At 38.3% G+C, this 22,986-nt stretch overlaps 1 protein-coding gene across 2 annotated transcripts in view; it reads right to left on the bottom strand.

Annotated features, from left to right (window-relative positions):
• The window catches only part of LOC120477884 (B-cell scaffold protein with ankyrin repeats), a 105,882-nt gene extending 83,415 nt beyond the window's left edge, over nt 1–22,467 (bottom strand). The window contains exons 1-2 of one of the 2 annotated variants that reach the window (XM_089128342.1): nt 22,266–22,467; nt 20,856–21,251 (exon numbers count right to left, since the gene is read on the bottom strand). In XM_089128342.1, coding sequence (XP_088984468.1) covers nt 20,856–21,251; nt 22,266–22,278 — 409 coding nt within the window. In that variant the 5' untranslated portion in view covers nt 22,279–22,467. The remainder of the gene's footprint in view (nt 1–20,855; nt 21,252–22,265) is intronic. The other variant, XM_039669812.2, reaches the window with a different exon arrangement.
• Nucleotides 22,468–22,986: the final 519 nt, after the last annotated feature.

Here is a 22,986-nt window from a genome sequence, read left to right as displayed (position 1 = left end):
TAGGATTGAACTAAACAGAATGAACGTTCACTCTGTTCTGCTGGTTCCTCGCTGTTGGCGCGCACAGTTATGAATGCTTGTGCAGCCATGAGTTTTAGTTTAATTTTAAAATTAGCGCAATTTCGGGATTTGTATTATTTGAATTTATTTTTAAAAAACACAATGTTGAGTTTTATTGTAACACTGTTTAATCGCGCCCACGGTTATATTTTGTATATTATATATAATTATAATGTATTTCTGTATAAAATAATACTACAATAAAAAACACATTTGTGACCGACCTGATCCAGCAAAATTAGTCACAGTGACCCAAATTTAAAAATTGAGATTTTGATATTAGTGAAAAGAGGACACTGTAAGCTTTCAAATGATACCTTGGTCATACCTTGAATGGTTGTAAAGATATACAGATTTGAATTCTGGTCGTCTGCCCTTTTTTTCCAATTGAAAACCTAAGAAAATCGCTTTTAAAATTTTTTTTGCCCGTTTTTTTTTTTTTTTTTTTTTTTGATATCTTTCAAAATCCATAGCATTTTAAGGGATAAACTATTTATTTTATATAGCTTAATTTGACCAAATAGATTAACATATATAAATGCAATTTAACGAGGCTGAAACTCAACTTATTTTTAATTTTTTTGAAATAAATAATTAAAAAGTCACTTTTACAAAAATGTTCTAAAATCAGAAAGATTGAAGAGGAGTCAGAGAGAAATTCAGTTTTCATACGGATTAGCCCACATAAGCAGAGAGCAGTCTGTCTTCTTTCATTTTGAATGGTTGTCTTTAAAAGTAGACATTTCAATATATATGTCTGTGACGATACCTTATACGCTGACTTTCGGTTCATGAGACAAGCTTCAGTTCACGTGCCGCGCGTCTCAGCGTCGTGATTAGGCCTAGCCTATTGTCTGCAATTTATTTCTTATTATTAAATCCTAGTAATTGGTTGATGAAACATTGATTTAAATTAAGATAATTATTTTAAAACGAAATTTACTTTAAAGAAAGGCTTTGTGCTTGCATGTTTAAGCTATGTGAAAGTTTTAGTGCTGCTTCCAGAGAACGGTCACGTTCGGATTGTTTTTCTTCATAAATGCGAACACGGAAAATAAAATAAAGATTTTATGTTCTGGAGAGAGTCAACCCTTCTTCATCCGGTGAGTATTACTTTTGGTTTGTGCAGTGTGGTTCACATAGGCCAATTTATTAAAATATTTAATTATCTGGGAATTGGATCTCCTCCATAATGCTGAAATTGCCCAATTTTAAAAAATTTAGTAATAATTTAAGTTTTGTGGTGTAAGTCTACGTATTTTATAATGTTAACTTCAAATAATACTAATAGTAATTTAAAGATGTTGTAGCTAGCATTGGGTCTGGACGTGAAGGATAACTTCGGGAGTTGAAGGGACGTGTCGGTGTCGTGATTCTGTCTTCTCACACCGCGACACAGGTTCGTGGATCTGAGTGTCGCGATCGTTACAGCCTTACATAGGCTATATTCTTCTTGCAGATAAATATACTCACGCAGTTTAGGTTAGAAGCCTCCAGTGAGTTCAACGTTTCAGGGGATACCCGGGAAATGCTCAGAGGTGACGAGGGGAGTTGAGAAGAGCAATGTTTATTTCAGCGAATTTAAAGCTTTGACAACTTTAATCGTTATTTAAATACCTTTACTCAATTATCTCGACTACGAAACCCTGTGAGATTATTTTTGAATGTCTGTTCTTTGAAATTAGCAAAAAAAAAAAATATATATATTTTTTTTTTGTTATTTCATGGTTTTTCCATATAATCGGCCCATATCTTAAAATGGAAGGTTGCAACTTCCGACTCATTTCGCCAGAGCGGGTCACATTTGATTTTTATTTTTTAAACAATGTAATGTGTAACCTAAAAATAAACAGATTATTTGATAAATGGTATATTTAAATCTGCATATTGTAGCCTAATATCTGCAGGGCAGCCTAGTCTTAATAAATGTATGCTTCATTTTTCATTAGTAAATTTGATCAATAAATTCAATAATTTAGAATAATAAGACACTATAGGGCTGTTACCCTAGGTAAGGCTGATCAAATTAAATCGGTTACACAATAATGTTACGAGATTGGTTTAACAGGAGTCAATTAAAAATCGCTGTAAAGAACGATACTTTTAAACATAACCCTAAATCACCATAAGGTGTCGCCAGATGACCGTCTTAATGAACGAGTCATGGATTCAAAATGCTGAATCATTCAGTAATGAGAAAACACATTGCTTTGAGATGCGCGATGGGTCGCTGTGATCTTTGTTTAACTATTTTCTCTGCTGAAACAGAAAAAAGTCAATATTGCATCTAAAAAGTCAATATTGCATCTAAAATGTAAGTGACTTGACTTGTGTGTGTGACTATGTTTGTTGTAGTGATGAGTTGCACCCTTGTTAAAGTTTAAGGCCTTGTGTTTTTGGATATATATCTTTCTTTCTTTTTTTTTCTTTTCTTTTTTTACAAAATATGCATATAACCCATATATTTTAGATTTATTATTTGCTTTAAATTAAATTAAATTAAGATTGTATTTTTGGTAATTGAACCTGAATGAATTTAAAAATGAATGTGCTATATTTCAGATCATATTTGTTTTTTCTTAAAATTTGAACTAACTTTATTCTCAGCTGAATTATAAATATTTTATTTCTGTATGAATTAAAAACACATTTGATTTTTCTTTTTTAATCAATGTAGAATGTGTAACTGAAATATAAACAGATTAGGGCTCTGTTCGAGGACAAGTAACTAAAACCAATGCGACATGATGAATGTTTGTTTCCCAAACCATCTCAGAGTAACAGCTTACTTTTCTTTCTTACTATATTCTTTCTTACTATAAACTGTGCTGAAGAGCTTGCATCAGTCAAAGCAGGGTTACATTTTGCATGTCGTGCACAATAAACCTAAAGGCACCAGGGTGGCGGTGCCACCGGCTTCATATATATATGTATATACAGTATATATATATTTATATATATATAGCTAGCTGTGATCCGCGATGAAGGGCCAAAGCCAGTGGCATGGCCACCCTGGTGCTTTTAGGTAACTAAGGAACCGGGGTTGCGGTGCCACCGGCTTGGGCCCTTCATCGCTGCTCGCAGCTATATTTATTATTATTTTGTAACCTTTTGGGCATTTTTGGGGCCCTTAACGTGCTCGAAAACTCTTGAAACTTTGCACATGGGTCAGAACCCGCGGCCATCAGAGCCGGGCTGAAGCTGGTACCCGGGCGTGGCAGGGCGGCTCGTCAGCGCCCCCTGGAACGGGGTCCGAACACTTGGTCCATAACTCAAACACGTTTGTATATAATAATATGAAACTCGGTGCACATGTTGATCTCATAGTTTCATCTATACCTCGCGCTTTTACTTTTTACCCCAGCCCAACAGGAAGTCGGCTATTGAGGTTTGTTTGTAAAACGCTCGCAATGGAATGTTAAATACTCCTCCTAGAGCTTTGATCCAAATTCGACAAAACTCGGTCAGCATGAAGTCAAGACATTGAGGATGAAAGTTTGCGAGGGGATTTTTGATATCTCGAACGGTTTGGCCGTGGCGAGGAAACGAAATCATGACGAGAAACGTGAACCAGGAAGTGTGTTATAACTTCAGCATACATTAACTGATCTTGATGAAACTTCAGCAGTGTGTTCGCTGTAAGAGGACGATCACATGGATGTGACTATTGTGAGTCAAAGTTATAGCGCCACCAACTGGCAGCAGGAAGTGTGTCACTTTCAAAATGCTTTGATATCACCCTTTTATTTTTACCCGATTTGCTTCAAACTTCATATGTATAATGTAAACATACGGCAGATGTAGACCTGTGAATGGATTCTTAATATCTTTGAAACTGTTGCCGTGGCGACGCATCAAACTTTACCCTTCTTTTAGGATGCTTTTTGGATGCTTTTGAGACCCTTAGCATGCTTCAAAATGCATGAAACTCGACAGACACATCACATTTATTAGCCAGTAGACATGTGCAAAGTTTCAGAAACGGGCGTGGTGAGGGCTCAGTAGCGCCACCTTTTGACAAAAGTGGGGTTGTTAGTTTTAACTAGAGTTACAAAAATTGGTATGTATATTGTACTCCTCGAGCCGGACAACTTTCTAATTGACACTTATTAGCTAGGACCCACAGAAAGTCAGATATTTTTGTTTGAATATGGCCACTCTGAGCCTACATGTGTCTGTGTCTCTGTGTCTTTGGCTGGCTGGCTGACTGACTGGCTGGCTGTCTGTGTGTGTGTGTGTGTGTGTGCAGGGGGAGGGGGCTTAACCATTTCACTGCTGTGTGTATGACCTGCATAAAGAAAATACATTTCTCAAGCCTGGTATTTTTTAAATAAGTTTTTATTTTTATTTTTTATAAGTAAAGGCATATAACTAGTTTAATTGTAGTGAATTGACAATAGTTTTATATAATTAGTTTATTAATCAGATTAACTTGGTCAATAAACTTGGTCTGAAAATTTGGTCCATAAATCAAACACACTTGCTTGTAATAATATGAAACTTGGTACACATATAGATCTCATCGTTTCATATATACTTCACACTCTTACTTTTTACCCCAGCCCAACAGGAAGTCGGCTATTTAGGGTTGTGTTTAAAACACATGCAATGGAATTTAAATTATTGCTCCTAGAGCACTGAACCAAATTCGACGAAACTCGATCAGCGTGAAGTCAAGACATTAAGGATGAAAAGTGCCACAGGATTTTTGATACCTCGAACGGTTTGGCCGTGGCGAGGAAACGAAATCATGGCGAGAAACATGAAACAGGATGTGTGTTATAACTTCAGCATACATTAACTGATCTTGATGAAACTTCAGCAGTGTTTTCGCTGTAAGAGACCGATCACATGGATGTGACTATTGTGAGTCAAAGTTATAGCGCCACCAACTGGCAGCAGGAAGTGTGTCACTTTCAAAATGCTTTGAAATCACTCTCTTATTTTTAACCGATTTGCTTCAAACTTCATCTGTATAATGTAAATACACGGCAGATGTAGACCTGTGAATGAATTTTTGATATCTTTGATACTGTTGCCGTGGCAACGAAACAAACTTTAACATTCTTTTTTGATGCTTTTGGGACTCTTAGCATGCTTGAAATTGCTTGAAACTCAACAGATACATCACATTTATTAGCCAGTAGACATGTGCAACTATGGCAAAAGATTAAAGTAATGTGAAAAAAGTAAACACTAAAAGCCTCATATCTTCTAAAAATGTAATTATACATCATTTGTTTCTAAATTAAATTATACAAATATTATAACTTCCCCAATTTTTCCCTTTTTTCATTTAAGAATTATGTTTACGTTCAAAAACAGCCAGAATTGTTGTAAAATTCAGAAAAAAATAATAATCTGAGTCATACGTAGTGCTATACTGCCCTCTTGTGTTCAATATCAGGTAAGCCTATTGTGTATATTCCCACCGGTTAATCAACGTGTGACTCCGCTGGGACTTGGGAGCTTTTAAATCGCTTACTTAAAACCGAAAGTCAAAATACGGATGTCCGCACAAGACATTAATGGTGTGGAGTAGAGCGAGCATTTTAAATAAATTCCTATTAAGTAGGATTGAACTAAACAGAAAGAATGTTCACTCTGTTCTGCTGGTTCCTCGCTGGTGGATCATATGATTACTTTGTCATAATCTATGACAAAAATGCTATTATAAACTATATTAATAATAGATAATACACATTGCTCTTATTTTTAAAAAATACATTCATGAAAAACAAGATAACAAAAATCATAAAAAGATATAGCCATGGCTGCTATAAATGTTTGAAATGCATAGGACAGATGTTTAATGACGCAGCAACATATAATTGAAAGGCAATTAATAATCTGTCATTACGTCACTGCATTATGATATTACGGCTCTAATACGGTGCAGCACAAAGCACTTATGTGCATCCCGAGCGGAGAATGATGTGCTTGAAGCCACATGAAGTTACAGCGCATTGAGTCCGTATTGAAAAGTTCAAAGCACAAAGGAAATACATATTTATGAACAGTGTATTATACATTATATATCTATGCAATAGTTTATTGAGCCTTTTCTTTTAAAGGTTTTAAATTTCAGTTACTGTGTGCGTGAAGAACAATTATAGTGCTCTGACTCTAGTGTTGTGATCTAACCGACAGCGTCTGACACCCGGTAGAAAGTAACACGATTAAGTTACAGCAATAAAGTCCAGCAAGAAAAAGTTTCTTCATTCGAAAATATAGACCTTTAGACCTTTATCTTAAAGACCCAGTATAATAGGATTAACATTGAATCATCTTGAAGATCGTTTCATCATTGACTGTAACCGAATGCGACGTGCTGTTTGAATGCTGAATGGAGAATGACTGACAGGCGCAGAGAGGGAAAAGTTTACGTGTTCTTGAATTTAATGACTTAAATATTAATTTCTATATCACATAATAGCTTCAGAACACTTATAATACAGTACACAAAAACTTTATGGTACTTTAGAAAGTTTTTGTGCCTTTGTGCCTTACATAGAATAGTATATGCACAATATAGAATTTGAATCAGCCTCGTCAAAGATGGCAGTGTCAGAGCCGATACCGATCCTGAGTATCTAATCGGCGCACTTCTTTTCAACAGTCAAATTGAAATTGAAATTGCTTGAAACTCAACAGATACATCACATTTATTAGCCAGTAGACGTGCAAAGTTTCAGAAACGGGCATGGTGCAAGGACTAAATAGCGCCACCTTTTGACAAAAGTGGGGTTGTTAGTTTTATCTACAGTTACAAAAATCGGTATATACATTTTACTCCTCAAGCCGGACAACTTTCTATTACATAGTCATTAGCTCGGACCAAGAGGAAGTCAGATATTTTGGTTTGAATATGGTGAGCCTCTCTCTGAGCCTACATCCCTGTATGGCAAGCCCTTTTAACATTTAAAAGCTAAGTTTGCCTATCCGGAATTAACATTGTAGATATCAACAACGTCTTTCTGTCTATTCGTAATTACATTTTGGATAGTTTGTATTATCATTTAAGATATCTGTAACATAATTTTGACTAGTCGAAATGACAGAGTATGGCAAGCCGTTTTAACATTTAATCATGAAAGGGCCAAAGCCTTCGGCACCGCCACCCGGGTGCCTTTAGGTAACTAAAGGAACCGGGGTTGCGGTGCCACCGGCTTGGGCCCGCCATCGCTGCTCGCAGCTATATTTAGGGCCCAAGCCCTGAAAGGGCGAAGGCCCTATTGTTTTCCTAACGATTATTATTATTATTATTATTTATACGACTATTCGGGCACTTTTGGGGCCCTTAACATGCTCAAAAACTCTTGAAACTTTGCACACGGGTCAGAACCCGCGGCCATCAGGGCCGGGCTGAAGATGGTACCCGGGCGTGGCAGGGGGGCTAGACAGCGCCCCCTGGAACGGGGTCCGAACACTTGGTCCATAAATCAAACACGCTTGCATGTAATAATATGAAACTCGGTACACATGTTGATCTCATCGTTTCATCTATACCTCGTGCTTTTACTTTTTACCCCAGCCCAACAGGAAGTCGGCTATTTAGGGTTGTTCGTAAAACACTCGCAATGGAATTTTTAATACTCCTCCTAGAGCTTTGATCCAAATTCGACGAAACTCGGTCAGCGTGAAGTCAAGACATTGAGGATGAAAGTTTGCGAGGGGATTTTTGATATCTCGAACGGTTTGGCCGAGGCGAGGAAACAAAATCATGGCGAGAAACGTGAAACAGGAAGTGTATCATAACTTCAGCACACATCAACCGATCTTGATGAAACTTCAGCAGTGTGTTCGCTGAAAGAGGACGATCACATGGATGTGACTATTGTGAGTCAAAGTTATAGCGCCACCAACTGGCAGCAGGAAGTGTGTCACTTTCAAAATGCTTTGATATCACCCTTTTATTTTTACCCGATTTGCTTCAAACTTCATATGTATAATGTAAACATACGGCAGATGTAGACCTGTGAATGGATTCTTGATATCTTTGAAACTGTTGCCGTGGCGACCCATCAAACTTTACCCTTCTTTTAGGATGCTTTTAGGATGCTTTTGAGACCCTTAGCATGCTTCAAAATGCATGAAACTCGACAGACACATCACATTTATTAGCCAGTAGACATGTGCAAAGTTTCAGAAACGGGCGTGGTGAGGGCTCAGTAGCGCCACCTTTTGACAAAAGTGGGGTTGTTAGTTTTAACTAGAGTTACAAAAATTGGTATGTATATTGTACTCCTCGAGCCGGACAACTTTCTAATTTACACTTATTAGCTAGGACCCACAGAAACTCAGATATTTTTGTTTGAATATGGTCACTCTGAGCCTACATGTCTCTGTGTCTTTGGCTGTCTTTGGCTGTCTTTGGCTGTCTGTGTGTGTGTGTGTGTGTGCCTGTGTGTGTGTGTGTGCAGGGGGAGGGGGCTTAACCATTTCACTGCTGTGTGTATGACCTGCATAAAGAAAATACATTTCTCAAGCCTGGTATTTTTTAAATAAGTTTTTATTTTTGTTTTTTATAAGTAAAGACATATAACTAGTTTAATTGTAGTGCATTGACAATAGTTTTATATAATTAGTTTATTAATCAGATTAACTTGGTCAATAAACTTGGTCTGAAAATTTGGTCCATAAATCAAACACACTTGCATGTAATAATATGAAACTTGGTACACATATAGATCTCATCGTTTCATATATAGCCTACTTCACACTCTTACTTTTTACCCCAGCCCAACAGGAAGACGGCTATTTAGGGTTGTGTTTAAAACACATGCAATGGAATTTAAAGTATTGCTCCTAGAGCACTGAACCAAATTCGACAAAACTCGATCAGCGTGAAGTCAAGACATTAAGGATGAAAAGGTGCCAAGGGATTTTTTATATCTCGAACGGTTTGGCCGTGGCGAGGAAACAAAATTATGGCGAAAAACATGAAACAGGATGTGTGTTATAACTTCAGCATACATTAACTGATCTTGATGAAACTTCAGCAGTGTTTTCGCTGTAAGAGACCGATCACATGGATGTGACTATTGTGAGTCAAAATTATAGCGCCACCAACTGGCAGCAGGAAGTGTGTCACTTTCAAAATGCTTTGAAACCACTCTCTTATTTTTAACCGATTTGCTTCAAACTTCATCTGTATAATGTAAATACACGGCAGATGTAGACCTGTGAATGAATTTTTGATATCTTTGATACTGTTGCCGTGGCAACGAATCAAACTTTAACATTCTTTTTTGATGCTTTTGGGACTCTTAGCATGCTTGAAATTGCTTGAAACTCAACAGATACATCACATTTATTAGCCAGTAGACATGTGCAACTATGGCAAAAGATTAAAGTAATGTCAAAAAAGTAAACACTAAAAGCCTCATATCTTCTAAAAATGTAATTATACATCATTTGTTTCTAAATTAAATTATACAAATATTATAACTTCCCCAATTTTTCCTTTTTTCATTTAAGAATTATGTTTACGTTCAAAAACAGCCAGAATTGTTGTAAAATTCATAAAAAAATAATAATCTGAGTCATACGTAGTGCTATACTGCCCTCTTGTGTTCAATATCAGGTAGGCCTATTGTGTATATTCCCACCGGTTAATCAACGTGTGACTCCGCTGGGACTTGGGAGCTTTTAAATCGCTTACTTAAAACCGAAAGTCGAAATACGGATGTCCGCACAAGACATTAATGGTGTGGAGTAGAGCGAGCATTTTAAATAAATTCCTATTAAGTAGGATTGAACTAAACAGAAAGAATGTTCACTCTGTTCTGCTGGTTCCTCGCTGGTGGATCATATGATTACTTTGTCATAATCTATGACAAAAATGCTATTATAAACCATATTAATAATAGATAATACACATTGCTCTTATTTTTGAAAAATACATTCATGAAAAACAAGATAACAAAAATCATAAAAAAATATAGCCATGGCTGCTATAAATGTTTGAAATGCATAGGACAGATGTTTAATGACGCAGCAACATATAATTGAAAGGCAATTAATAATCTGTCATTACGTCACTGCATTATGATATTACGGCTCCAATACGGTGCAGCACAAAGCACTTATGTGCATCCCGAGCGGAGAATGATGTGCTTGAAGCCACATGAAGTTACAGCGCAGTGAGTCCGTATTGAAAAGTTCAAAGCACAAAGGAAATACATATTTATGAACAGTGTATTATACATTATCTATCTATGCAATATATTGAGCCTTTTCTTTTAAAGGTTTTAAATTTCAGTTACTGTGTGCGTGAAGAACAATTATAGTGCTCTGACTCTAGTGTTGTGATCTAACCGACAGCGTCCGACACCCGGTAGAAAGTAACACGGTTAAGTTACAGTCCAGCAAGAAAAAGTTTCTTCATTCGAAAATATAGACCTTTAGACCTTTATCTTAAAGATCCAGTATAATAGGATTAACATTCAATCATCTTGAAGATCGTTTCATCATTGACTGTAACCGAATGTGACGTGCTGTTTGAATGCTGAATGGAGAATGACTGACAGGCGCAGAGAGGGAAAAGTTTGTGATCTTGAATTTAATGACTTAAATATTAATTTCTATATCACATAATAGCTTCAGAACACTAATAATACAGTACACAAAATCTTTATGGTACTTTAGAAAGTTTTTGTGCCTTTGTGCCTAACATAGAATAGTATATATGCACAATATAGAATTTGAATCAGCCTCGTCAAAGATGGCAGTGTCAGAGCCGATACCGATCCTGAGTATCTAATCGGCGCACTTCTTTTCAACAGTCAAATTGAAATTGAAATTGAAATTGCTTGAAACTCAACAGATACATCACATTTATTAGCCAGTAGACATGTGCAAAGTTTCAGAAACGGGCATAGTGCAAGGACTAAATAGCGCCACCTTTTGACAAAAGTGGGGTTGTTAGTTTTATCTACAGTTACAAAAATCGCTATATACATTGTACTCCTCAAGCCGGACAACTTTCTAATACATAGTCATTAGCTCGGACCAAGAGGAAGTCAGATATTTTGGTTTGAATATGGTGAGCCTCTCTCTGAGCCTACGTCCCTGTATGGCAAGCCCTTTTAACATTTAAAAGCTAAGTTTGCCTGTCCGGAATTAACATTGTAGATATCAACAACGTCTTTCTGTCTATTCGTAATTACATTTTGGATAGTTTGTATTATCATTTAAGATATCTGTAACATAATTGTGACTAGTCGAAATGACAGAGTATGGCAAGCCGTTTTAACATTTAATCATAAAAGGGCCAAAGCCTTCGGCATCGCCACCCGGGTGCATTTAGGTAACTAAAGGAACCGGGGTTGCGGTGCCACCGGCTTGGGCCCGCCATCGCTGCTCGCAGCTATATTTATTATTATTATTATTATTTATACGACTATTCGGGCACTTTTGGGGCCCTTAACATGCTCAAAAACTCTTGAAACTTTGCACACGGGTCAGAATCCGCGGCCATCAGGGCCGGGCTGAAGATGGTACCCGGGCGTGGCAGGGGGGCTAGACAGCGCCCCCTGGAACGGGGTCCGAAAACTTGGTCCATAAATCAAACACGCTTGCATGTAATAATATGAAACTCGGTGCACATATAGATCTCATCGTTCATATATACCTCAAACTATTACTTTTTACCCCAGCCCAACAGGAAGTCGGTTATTTAGGGTTGTTCATAAAACACTCGCAATGGAATGTGCAATACTCCTCCTAGAGAATTCAAACACACAGCACGAAACTCGGTCAGCGTGAAGTCAAGACATTGAGGATGAAAGTTTGTGTGGGGATTTTTGATATCTCGAACGGTTTGGCCGTGGCGAGGAAACGAAATAATGGCGAGAATCGTGAAACAGGAAGTGTGTCAGAACTTCAGCATACATTAACTGATCTTGATGAAACTTCAGCAGTTTGTTCGCTGTAAGAGGACGATCACATGGATGTGACTATTGTGAGTCAAAGTTATAGCGCCACCAACTGGCAGCAGGAACTGTGTCACTTTCAAAATGCTTTGAAATCACCCTCTTCTTTTTACCCGATTTGCTTCAAACTTAATCTGTATAATGTAAACACATAGCAGATGAAGACCTGTGAATGGATTCTTGATATCTTTGATACTGTTGCTGTGGCAATGCATCAAACTTTAAAATTCTTTTTTTTTGATGATTTTGAGACTCTTATCGGCTTTTGGGGCCCTTAACGGGTTTGAAAACTCTTGAAACTTTGCACAAAGGTCATATCCCACAGCCCTCAGAGCCGGGCTGAAGATGGTACCTGGGTGTGGCAGGGGGGCTAGACAGCGCCCCCTGGAACGGGGTCCGAAAACTTGGTCCATAAATCAAACACGCTTGCATGTAATAATATGAAACTCGGTACACATGTTGATCTCATCGTTTCATTTCTACCTCACACTCTTACTTTTACCCCAGCCCAACAGGAAGTCGGCTATTGAGGTTTGTTTGTAAAACGCTCGCAATGGAATGTGCAATAATCCTCCTAGAGAATTCAAACACATGGCAGGAAACTCGGTCAGCATGAAGTCAAGGCATTGAGGAGGAAAGTTTGCGACGGGATTTTTGATATCTCGAACGGTTTGGCCATGGCGAGGAAACGAAATTATGGCGAGAAATGTGAAACAGGAAGTGTATTATAACTTCAGCATACATTAACTGATCTTGATGAAACTTCAGCAGTGTGTTCGCTGTAAGAGGACGATCACATGGATGTGACTATTGTGAGTCAAAGTTATAGCGCCACCAACTGGTAGCAGGAAATGTGTAACTTTCAAAATGCTTTGAACTCACCCTTTTATTTTTACCCGATTTGCTCCAAACTTCATCTGTATAATGTAAACATACGGCAGATGTAGACCTGTGAATGGATTCTTGATATCTTTTAAACTGTTGCCGTGGCAACGCATCAAACTTTACCCTTCTTTTAGGATGCTTTTAGGATGCTTTTGAGACCCTTAGCATGCTTCAAAATGCATGAAACTCAACAGACACATTTATTAGCCAGTAGACATGTGCAAAGTTTCAGAAACGGGCATGGTGCAGGGACTAAATAGCGCCACCTTTTGACAAAAGTGGGGTTGTTAGTTTTATCTACAGTTACAAAAATCGTATATAGATTTTACTCCTCAAGCCGGACAACTTTCTAATTCATAGTCATTAGCTCGGACCAAGGGGAAGTCAGATATTTTGGATTGAATATGGTGAGCCTCTCTCTGAGCTTACGTCCCTGTATGGCAAGCCCTTTCAACATTTAAAAGCTAAGTTTGCCTATCCGGAACTAACATTGTAGATATCAACGTCTTTCTGACTAGTCGTAATTTCATTTTGGATAGTTTGTATTATCATTTAATAGATATCTGTAATGTAATTGTGAGTAGTCGAAATGACAGATAGAGTATGGCAAGCTGTTTTAACATTTAATCATTTAATCATGAAAGGGCCAAAGCCTGCGACACCGCCACCCCGGTGCCTTTAGGTAACTAAAGGAACCGGGGTTGCGGTGCCACCGGCTTGGGCCCGCCATCGCTGCTCGCAGCTATATTGTTACTTTTGAAATTTCTCTCTGCTCACAGGGTCCCCCTACAGTTGGAAAACAGGATTGTCTTATACTACTGTCGTAAAATCTGTCATGGTTAAACCAGGGAATTTACGCTTGCATTTGTTGACAAGCGATACCCCCCAAACACTGCAGAAGGAAGGACTTCTCACATCTTGGGCAGACTGCCAGCGTTGCATGTGAAATGTCTTCATCCCAAGTACATTGGCATGTATTTTAGCATGTCGTATGAATATAGTTTCATGGGCTTTATTTTTTTCAAACGTTTAAAGATCGCGTACCTCACGTTTACAAGCCAGCATCTTTATAGTAACTGCTCCGCCCTGGCCGTCGCCTCGTCCTGCTCCGCCCTGGCCTTCGCCTCGTCTTGCTCCGCCCACGCTCTGCGGCCCAAGCTCGCCTTGGCTACCTCCTGGTCCCGTTCCCCTGCACGGGCCTGGCCTTCCGTCCCTCCCCCTCACCGCCCACCTGAACTTTTTGTTGTTTTTTGTATTTTTGTCTTTGTGTTATTAGTGGTTCCCTGTCTATTGAGTTTTCCAGGTGTTTCCTATTGTCCACGCCCCCTTGTTACCTTGTTAAGTTTGCTTTTCTGATTATTTAAGCCCTGTGTTTCTGTCTTAGTTTGTGAGTTGTTGTACGTGTGTTGTTGGCGTTAATCGCTCGAGCTTTTGAGTCATGTATCTGAGTCTTTGTCTACGTATGTAGTTTGTCTAAATAAAGCCTGTACACTGCGTTTGGATCCAGCCTTCTTCCCGTGTATCTGCCACACCACGGTACCGGCATCACACTCGGCTGCAAACTGTCCCACAATGCGAACCAAGCTCCTGCTTCGGTCATACAGGGACCGGTCATACAGAGATTCTGGCAAACTGTCCGGCGCCTCAGGAGAGGGAAACAGTCCCCTACCAATGCTGTTTACAGTAAGGGTGGGCAGCTGTTGACCTCAACTGGGGATGTCGTCGGACGGTGGAAGGAATACTTGGAGGACCTCCATTTTTGTCTTTTGGGCTATTATATTAAACTAACACCCCGGTAGTCTGGTCCAAGCAGCTTGATCGATTTTAAATAATATTAGTTGTGATTTAAATAATTGTCCCATTTTGATTGTTCATTTAATCTTTTCCCTTTTTTGTTGGTTTCTTTTTTTCTTGGTTTCTTTTGTTGGTATGGCAAGTTTCTTTGCCAGTGTATATCCACATGTGAATGCTTTTGTGAACTGTGATACTGAAGCTTAATAGACTAACATTCTCATATGGATTTCACTATTTCAACAAAAAGTGGTACTCAAATAGAGAGAGTGACTTCCTACAAATACCTAGGTATTTGGTTGGATGATAAATTGTCTTTTGTTACCATACTTGATTTGCTATACATTACTTACCCATAAAAGTGTTTAAAAGAAAAGGTTGTCAAAAAATACTATTATTTATTCCATCAACTAGAACAGAGCTAGATACAAAAAAAAGCTTTCTCATCATAGGCACCAAAGTTCTGAAATGAACTCCAAAACACTTTAAATATAGAATCACTTCCACCTACTTTTAAAACATTTTAAAGTCAACTCTGACTGAATAGTGTAATTGCTTTTGGCTAGGTGCCTTTTAAGTTGTATTTTTAAGTATAATGTCTTATTTTTGTTTTAATAGGAATAGTGTATATATATTTGTAGTGTAGTATATAACCTTTGTCCTGTCTTTCATATATTTTTGAAAACTTTTGGCCGCCGGTCTTGGCCAGGACTCCCTGGGAGAAGAGAGAAAAATAAAGTGGGTTTAAAAATAAAGTGGGTAATAAAGTGGGTTTATTACGGACTCTTATCAACTGCAGGTATTTAATTTGTAAACAGTGTAAGAGATCCATTTTTAGGACGTTTTAGAATTAATGTTTTGTGTGTGTGTGTGTGTGTGTGTGTGTGTGTGTGTGTGTGTGTGTGTGTGTGTGTGTGTGAAATAAATTTTGTATACTTTTGGAAAGTTAGGTCTCTTTAATGCAATCCTTTTGGTTTAATTCTTTTTGGAGTATTTATTTTATTTTCCTGGGTGGAGAAATAACCTTGGTGGTGTAGTCGGGTTTCTTTAATATTTAGCCAAAGGTTACACTCAGTTAGTTGTTGGTTAAGTATTATCTGTGTTGTGTTTTACCTTGTTAATTTAAAACTGCTGCCAATATCCATGTCCCTGCTAAAATGTAACAATTGGGATAGTTCACTGAAAAATTAAGCTTCATCAAAAGTTTGTGTCCTTCTAAACCTGTATGACTTTCTTTCTTCTATGGTACACAAAATAAGACTTTTTGAAGCATGTTAACAGTTTTGGTTACCATTGACCACTGACTTCCATTATATGGGGGTAAAAAAAATTCCATTATAAATGTAGTAAAAAATACCTAACACTTTACAATAAGTATACAGTGATAAAGTACTTACAAATCATTTGCAAAGTGTTCGTTTATTCATAAGTTTATATTGTAGTCTCTACATTGTTAATATAGCGATGGGCTATATACAAATAGGCCACGTTCACACAGTAGCAGAATATGATTGTCCGTCCTGTATTTGAATCCTTAAAGCAGCATTATGCAGTTTTTTTTTTTTTTTTTACCTTAACTGATTATCTTCGGAGATATTGCAATAGTTATATAACTATTTTCAGGTTGAATGTTGGATGTCTCGCCCCCCCTGTTGCCTGTGAGCAGAAAAAAACACATTTGCAACTTTGAGCCGGCGGGCCACTGGCCGCAGCATCAGGAAGTGCCGCGTGATATCAGGTCTTGCGATGCAACGAATTGCTTTTCAGCCAGATCAATCTGCTAAAATGAGCATCAAACAGAAATAACCCGGCGCCGGATACATGTGGTGTTCGATGTGCATACAATAAAGACTGCTAACAGTTCAACAGGGCGCAGCTCTTAAAGGGGCCACACCTTATTTCCACTCATAACAGCTTCCATCCTACTGAACAGGTACCGATATACTGCCCTACAAAAGCAAAGCGCAGTAAATACATATTTGGTCAAAAATGAGTTAAAACTTGTAATGGGCTTTATGACGTGTTCTGTCTTGTGAAAAAATATCTGGGTTAAGTTATGTCCCGTTTTGGAGATACATTACCACATAATCTACCCATAACATGTTTGCCTGGCTGGTATAAAAACTTTAAAGGCCTTTTTCTCTGTTTCTTTGTTTGCGTAGTTACTGTACTTAGACTTTGTAGGGCAGCATACAGGGGGAGGGGATCAGGCCGTGAGTGTAGAGACATCTCTGCGTGAGTGCTATTTAAGACAGTACAAGTACTCCACAGCGACACTAGGGGTCACAGTTTGACAAAAACGGAAATCCTGCAAAGTGCTGCTTTAATACAGTTATGTTCTCACACAGTTCGGTTATTTACATGAGTGACAAAAGCATTCTATAACCAAACTCACACCCGTAAATTTTCAGGACTGTCTCGGTTACTAACGTATCCTCGGGTCCCTAAGATGAGGGAACAAGTATTGCGTAAGGCTAGCTTACGCTATGTAAAGTCATTTTCTCAAGAATATTGAAGTCAATTTTTTAAAGCAGTGTACTGTAGATGCACAGCAGACGTCTAAGCGTAGTCTTTGGCTGTGCTGCGGCAACTGGCCGAGCCTATGAAGAGGCGGCTCACGCGTGTGAACCAATCAGGCTGATTAGTACCCTGGAGTGTCAGAGCCTGCCAGAACAGGCATGGCTTATGTCTTTATAACATTCATTCTGCCATAGGCAACCATGTTTAAATCAACTGAAGCGATCCCCTGATCGAAGCACAGAAGCACGGCGGGTTACGCAATACTCGTTCCCTCATCTCAGGGAAACGAGGTTACGCTAGTAACCGAGACGTTCCCTTTCGAGAGGTCTCTCGTATTGCGCAAGGCTAGCTTAAGGTTTGGGAACCCACTTCAAAATGCCGCGCATGCTTAAAACTACGCCGATAATACTATAAAAGTACTATAATACTATAGCCCAGGGTAGGATGCCTGAGGCCCATAGAGAAGTAAAGTTAATAGAAGCCAGTCCAGTGACGAGCTTCGTATAGGGAACCAAGGTATGGGCCTAAAAAAAAGAGTCAATTCCTTTATAATATATATATATATATATATATATTAGAACTGTAGTTTGAGTTCATTCAGGACCAGGTTTAGGGGGATTGGGGGGGAAAAAAGAGCAATGACAATGCGATAATCTCTGCTTTGTGACAGCGAGCCCCTTGGTGCGGCCGCCCAAAGCAGCCCTAACAAGGCAGAGTAGATTCACGTTGACAAGGCAGAGTAGATTCACGTTTCTTTCTTCCTCTGGTGAGGGAAGAGCTGCAAAAGAAATAATCTGTGCTCTGAACGGTAGTACAGATTTTCCCGTTTGCCTGTGTGAGGAGATCTCTCCTCAGTGGTATCGGCCATAGGGCGGTTTCCATTGCTTCACCAACTTGAAGAACCATGCCTAGCATGTGTGCCGGCCTCAGCGAGTGCAGGTTGTGCTGAGCCCATAGAACGAGACTCTTGGCCATGGTGTGCAGTTTGTTCGACCTGAGACCACCCTGGTGATTTATGGAGGACACCATTGCTATGTTGACCGCCCGGACCAGGACGTGGTGGCCTTTTAGATATGGGAGATACGTTTTCAGTGACAGAGTGACCGCTCTAATCTCTTGACAGTTTATATGATTATAAGTTTATGAGCCGATGTTGAACACACCTTTTGTATTTGATTTCTGTTTTCACAGCCTCCCCACCTAACTTAGTTAATTTGTCACCGTTTATTAGTCATTTGATTATTCATGTAGTTCAGCTGTGGTCTAATTAGTTCTCCTTGTTTGTCAGTGTATATAAGTTCCCTCGTTTCAGTGCTCCATTGACGGTTCTCGTTAATGCATGTACTGAATATTGTGTCAGTGCCCAGGGGCACCAAAGAGTCTTAGACCCCGTTTACACGAAGGGAAAACGCAGATATTTCCCTGCGGTTTGGCCTCTCATTTACACGAAAACCCTGTTTTTATCACAGAAAACGATTATTTCTAAAAACTCTGGCCAAAGTGGAGATTTCTGGAAATGCTGGTTATGTGTTGTCATGTCAACTGGGAGAAACGGCGTTTTAGGTTGTCTCTTGTTGATTCTGAGGATTCTGATTGGCTTGCATGGCTTTATCGTTCTCCCTACACTGCCGCCCATAGGTTTGGCATAGATATGATGGCGCTTGACTGCGTATTTAAGCAGGTGTGTGCATGGTGTTATTATTGAAAACGGAGAGGGGGAAAATATTTGTTTCTCTAAATACTCGGCTTTGTGTAAACGTGGCCTTAATCTGCCACTGTGAAAAAAAAATCAATAACTTCCTCATTTAGACATACTGGCAGTTTTAATTTCTTATTAAGAGTATAATTTTATTAAAAACAAGAACAATAATTTCATATTTTGTGGGTAGTTTCTCCCAAATTGTAAATTATGTTTTTTTTTTACATTTATTTTGAAGAATGTTAATTGCTTGACAGCCCTAATAATGCTGTCAGTTTTGTGACTTTGCAAATGTACTATAAGTAAATGTACATGTGGCAGAAAAATACATACAAATACAATGATATCTCATTGTTATAATTTGGCATCAGTTAGGGTTAGTGTTAGGGTTAGGAAAAACCACAATTTATATATAGGCTAATTATATGATTATATTTACAATTTAGAGTATACAAAATATAAACTATGAATTAATTAAACTAATAATTTACAAATTATTAATTTGTGAGTACTTTATTACTGTATACTTATTATAAAGTGTTACCCATCTATAAATATATATTTTTTCTCAATAACCATTGAAAACTTGCATGTACTTAAGTACATTGTAAAATTAATGTACCATTCCTGTTATCAGAGGAATTGTTTTAAAATGTACATATTACATATTTTTTCAAAAGCATTTGTTGCTACTGTTACTATTACTTTTAAAAGGATCTAACAATAAGAACTGCTAAAGAGAATGTTTACCTCATTGCAAAGGGACCATTTTAACAGCAAGGTAAATTACTCCCAGAGGTGGTGATCAAAATTTACATATTTAGTGATAACTACTGAGTTTGACGCATGAGGAAGTGCACGCATTTGCATATTGTTTGTCCTGTGCTGAAGCATCTATCAGCATCAAACTGTAAAAGAACAGTGAACGGGCACATCGCTGCATTTATGTCATTATAATCTGAAAGATGTTTAAGGCTATACAGTATTTTATGAGTAATATGTTGAAACCAACCACTTTATTCTTTATTGGATAGCTGTTAATTTGCATAACTGTTTTAAGATGGAGCTTCAGGCAGCTGTGCAGGCATTACATGTGGTGAAACTCTCGTCTCCTTTACACAAGAAACACTGATTTAAAAAAAGGGGTAAATACAATTGCTCTCACCACTTCTCACTCAGTGGATAGTACAGTACAGTGTTTTCATATCAACACGTGGCAAACTTTTCACTGCTGGAGAAGGGATTTCAGAATCAATAATAACAAAATCGTTTGACGTTCATGAATAGTAACCTCCTGAGAGATGTGTTCCACTTGGGTAGTACTATCAAGTAAGGAACTGTGTGTAACACGCCCTGCAATTCCTAGTCATAAAGATTTAAATTTAATCTCACTGTCTGAAATGTCATACTCTAACAGTACATTCAAATTGGCTGAGATAGACAAAAGTAAAAATGTACATTAAACAACCATGGGCTGTCTGTACTGTATATATGCCCAGTTCGTAATTGTGTCAACTACATTATTCTCAAAAGAACTGCAGACCATGGTGTAGTTAAGGGATGATAGTAATTCCCTTTCAGCGGAGGGATAATCAAAGAGGGATAGTCTAACATGTGCCAAGAACAGGTCTATCTCTGGACCTATCCACGCACTATTCCATAATTACGGTCTCCAGGACCACCAATTATAGCAGAAAAATGTAAACCTGATTAACCCCTTTCTAAATCAGACCTCCTTATGTCACGCATCAAGCTTCTGAATGCCTCAAAATGCCACAAAGTCACAGTAGATTTACTAGTGAGAGTGTCAGTGGCAGAGCATTACCTTTTAAGATTTTCCTCTGAGATGATTGAGGTCCTTTGAAGGACACATTTATTCATTTACTATTAATTATTCAGAGTGACTTATGCTACTTTTTACTACAGGGACAGCCCCGCAACTTCCAAAAAGACCTTTACCTCACCTCTGTGTACAATCTCTGCTACAGCCAATCGATAGTCCTGGGGGTCCTGTTCGCTGGAGATCTGGAGGCACTTCTCCCCCTTCACTGGAACTAGCTCCAGCAGAGGATCCAGGCTCTCCACCCCACACAGGAGAATTACCACACGGGTCTCCGGTCGCAAGACACGAGCCAGAAAGAACCGCCGGAGCTGGCATAGCCCCTCCAGCATGCCACGCGACAGGATAAGCAGCTTACATTTGTACTTTCCCAATCTCAAGAAGTCATCCTGGCGACTGGTCACCATAGCAATATCATAACAACAAATACCAGTCTCAGGGATTGGGCCTGTCAGCTGGAAGCGCAGGTACGATGCCCACTGCTCTGCCTCCGCCTCATAGATGATCAGGAGATCTTCCGCTAAAAAAAGATGGTGTCAATAAAATATGCATCAATAGTTTGTTAAACAAAGCATATTACTATTTTCCTGAATACTTCTCGTAAATTCTGTCATACAACCATGAATGAGGTGCCAAATATTTTGATATTTTGAGAGGAGAGTTGTGCTATGGCTTTTATAATCCAAGGAGAGTACAAAGTTTATAGAGACATGGGGGTTGGCTTGTTTGATTTAGGCAGCCCACCGATCTGGAAATATCACCTGGACAACTGTCTAGCCACACCTTAGCAACATGCAAAAGCCATATCTTGGCAACAGAACTGGACATGGGAGTTGGCTCTATTGTAATCAGGTCACCGCAACATTTTGGTGATGCTGGAACAACATTCCTGTCCAAAAATTTAGTCTTAACCCTATACCCACCCATAAACCTATCCCTACCCACAACTTCCCTAAAATCAGAGGGAAATGATTGGTGAATAATACTGATGTAGAAACACTTAACCCTGGTTGTGAGCCTAAACTTGACATAAACGGTAAACTTGACCCCTTAAATCTGATTAATTGATTGGAATTTTGTTCCAGGATCAAACAAGATGTTGGTCCAGAAACATGTACTTGAAATCAGGGTCACCATTGTAATCACTCGGAACACCCTTGCAACTGTCCAATGCCAAGTGCTGGCATGGAAAGCACTACTCGCATTTACTTGTCCAGTTTATTTAAATTTAAATAAACTTGATCTAGTTTAAATGTATATTTTATGAAAGTATTCAACTATTATGTAGCTCATTTATCCACTTTAAGATAAAGTTAAATCTATTTAAGATGTAGTTAGATTCCACAGTTTTGATAAAACAATTTAAATTTGTTATAACATTTTTTATTATTATTTAAAATATCTCCAGTTAAAGCAAATCTTGTAAGTAACAGACATTTACAACATATTTTTGAAATTACAGTAGTAAATTAAGTGAACAACAAACAACTGAACAAGTTAAAGACTCATGATAAAGAAATAAAGGTAAACTTACATGTGTTGCTCATCTCTCTATCTGCATCGATGTGTGCTGCTGTGTTCTATAATGGTGAGGATGTTTGATCAAACAACGGTCCCTTTGTGCGCTCCGACTAATATCTCCACGCTCTGCTAGTTTCCGTGTCATGGAGGCACAGGTGTCTGAATGTTTTTTTACATGCATGTTGATTTAAATATAGGAAGTTGATCATTTTAATGTGTCTGTAAATGAACATAAATTTTAAAATAAACAATAAATACAAATATTCAGTCTCCATATTTTGATACTTTACAAAGCTTTGAAAATTTTAAAAGTAAGTTTCATAGAAATCATAACAATATAGTCTGGGTCCAGCTGTTCAGAGTACTAATGAATATCTAATGAATAAAGATAGAATAAGTGACGGAGAGTTAATCAGAGAGGGTACAAAATCCTCTAAGCACATACCTGTGCTGGCTGGGCAATCTCACAAAACAGCTCATGGCCAGCAAGTGACATGGAACAATCTTGCACAATCAAGCAAGATAACAAATGAGTGATGGCATCCCCCCCTACAACACATCAGTGTTTTCTTGCATGTGAATAGACTCAGTTATCCTGCATGTTTTACTTGCCCTAAGCTTTCGAAAATGTCATAATGCCTTTGCATCTAAGTCCCCATTCATTGTAATTATGAAAAAGAGCAACAAACGCAGTCAAAAGAGAGAGAGACTTGACTTTTAAGTTCTTTTAATTT

This window comes from Pimephales promelas, chromosome 1, assembly GCF_988280905.1.
Source record: "Pimephales promelas chromosome 1, fPimPro1.hap1.1, whole genome shotgun sequence".
NCBI lineage: Eukaryota > Metazoa > Chordata > Actinopteri > Cypriniformes > Leuciscidae > Pimephales > Pimephales promelas.
Note: the sequence above shows the minus strand (reverse complement) of the source record. Positions and strands in the feature narration are given on the sequence as shown.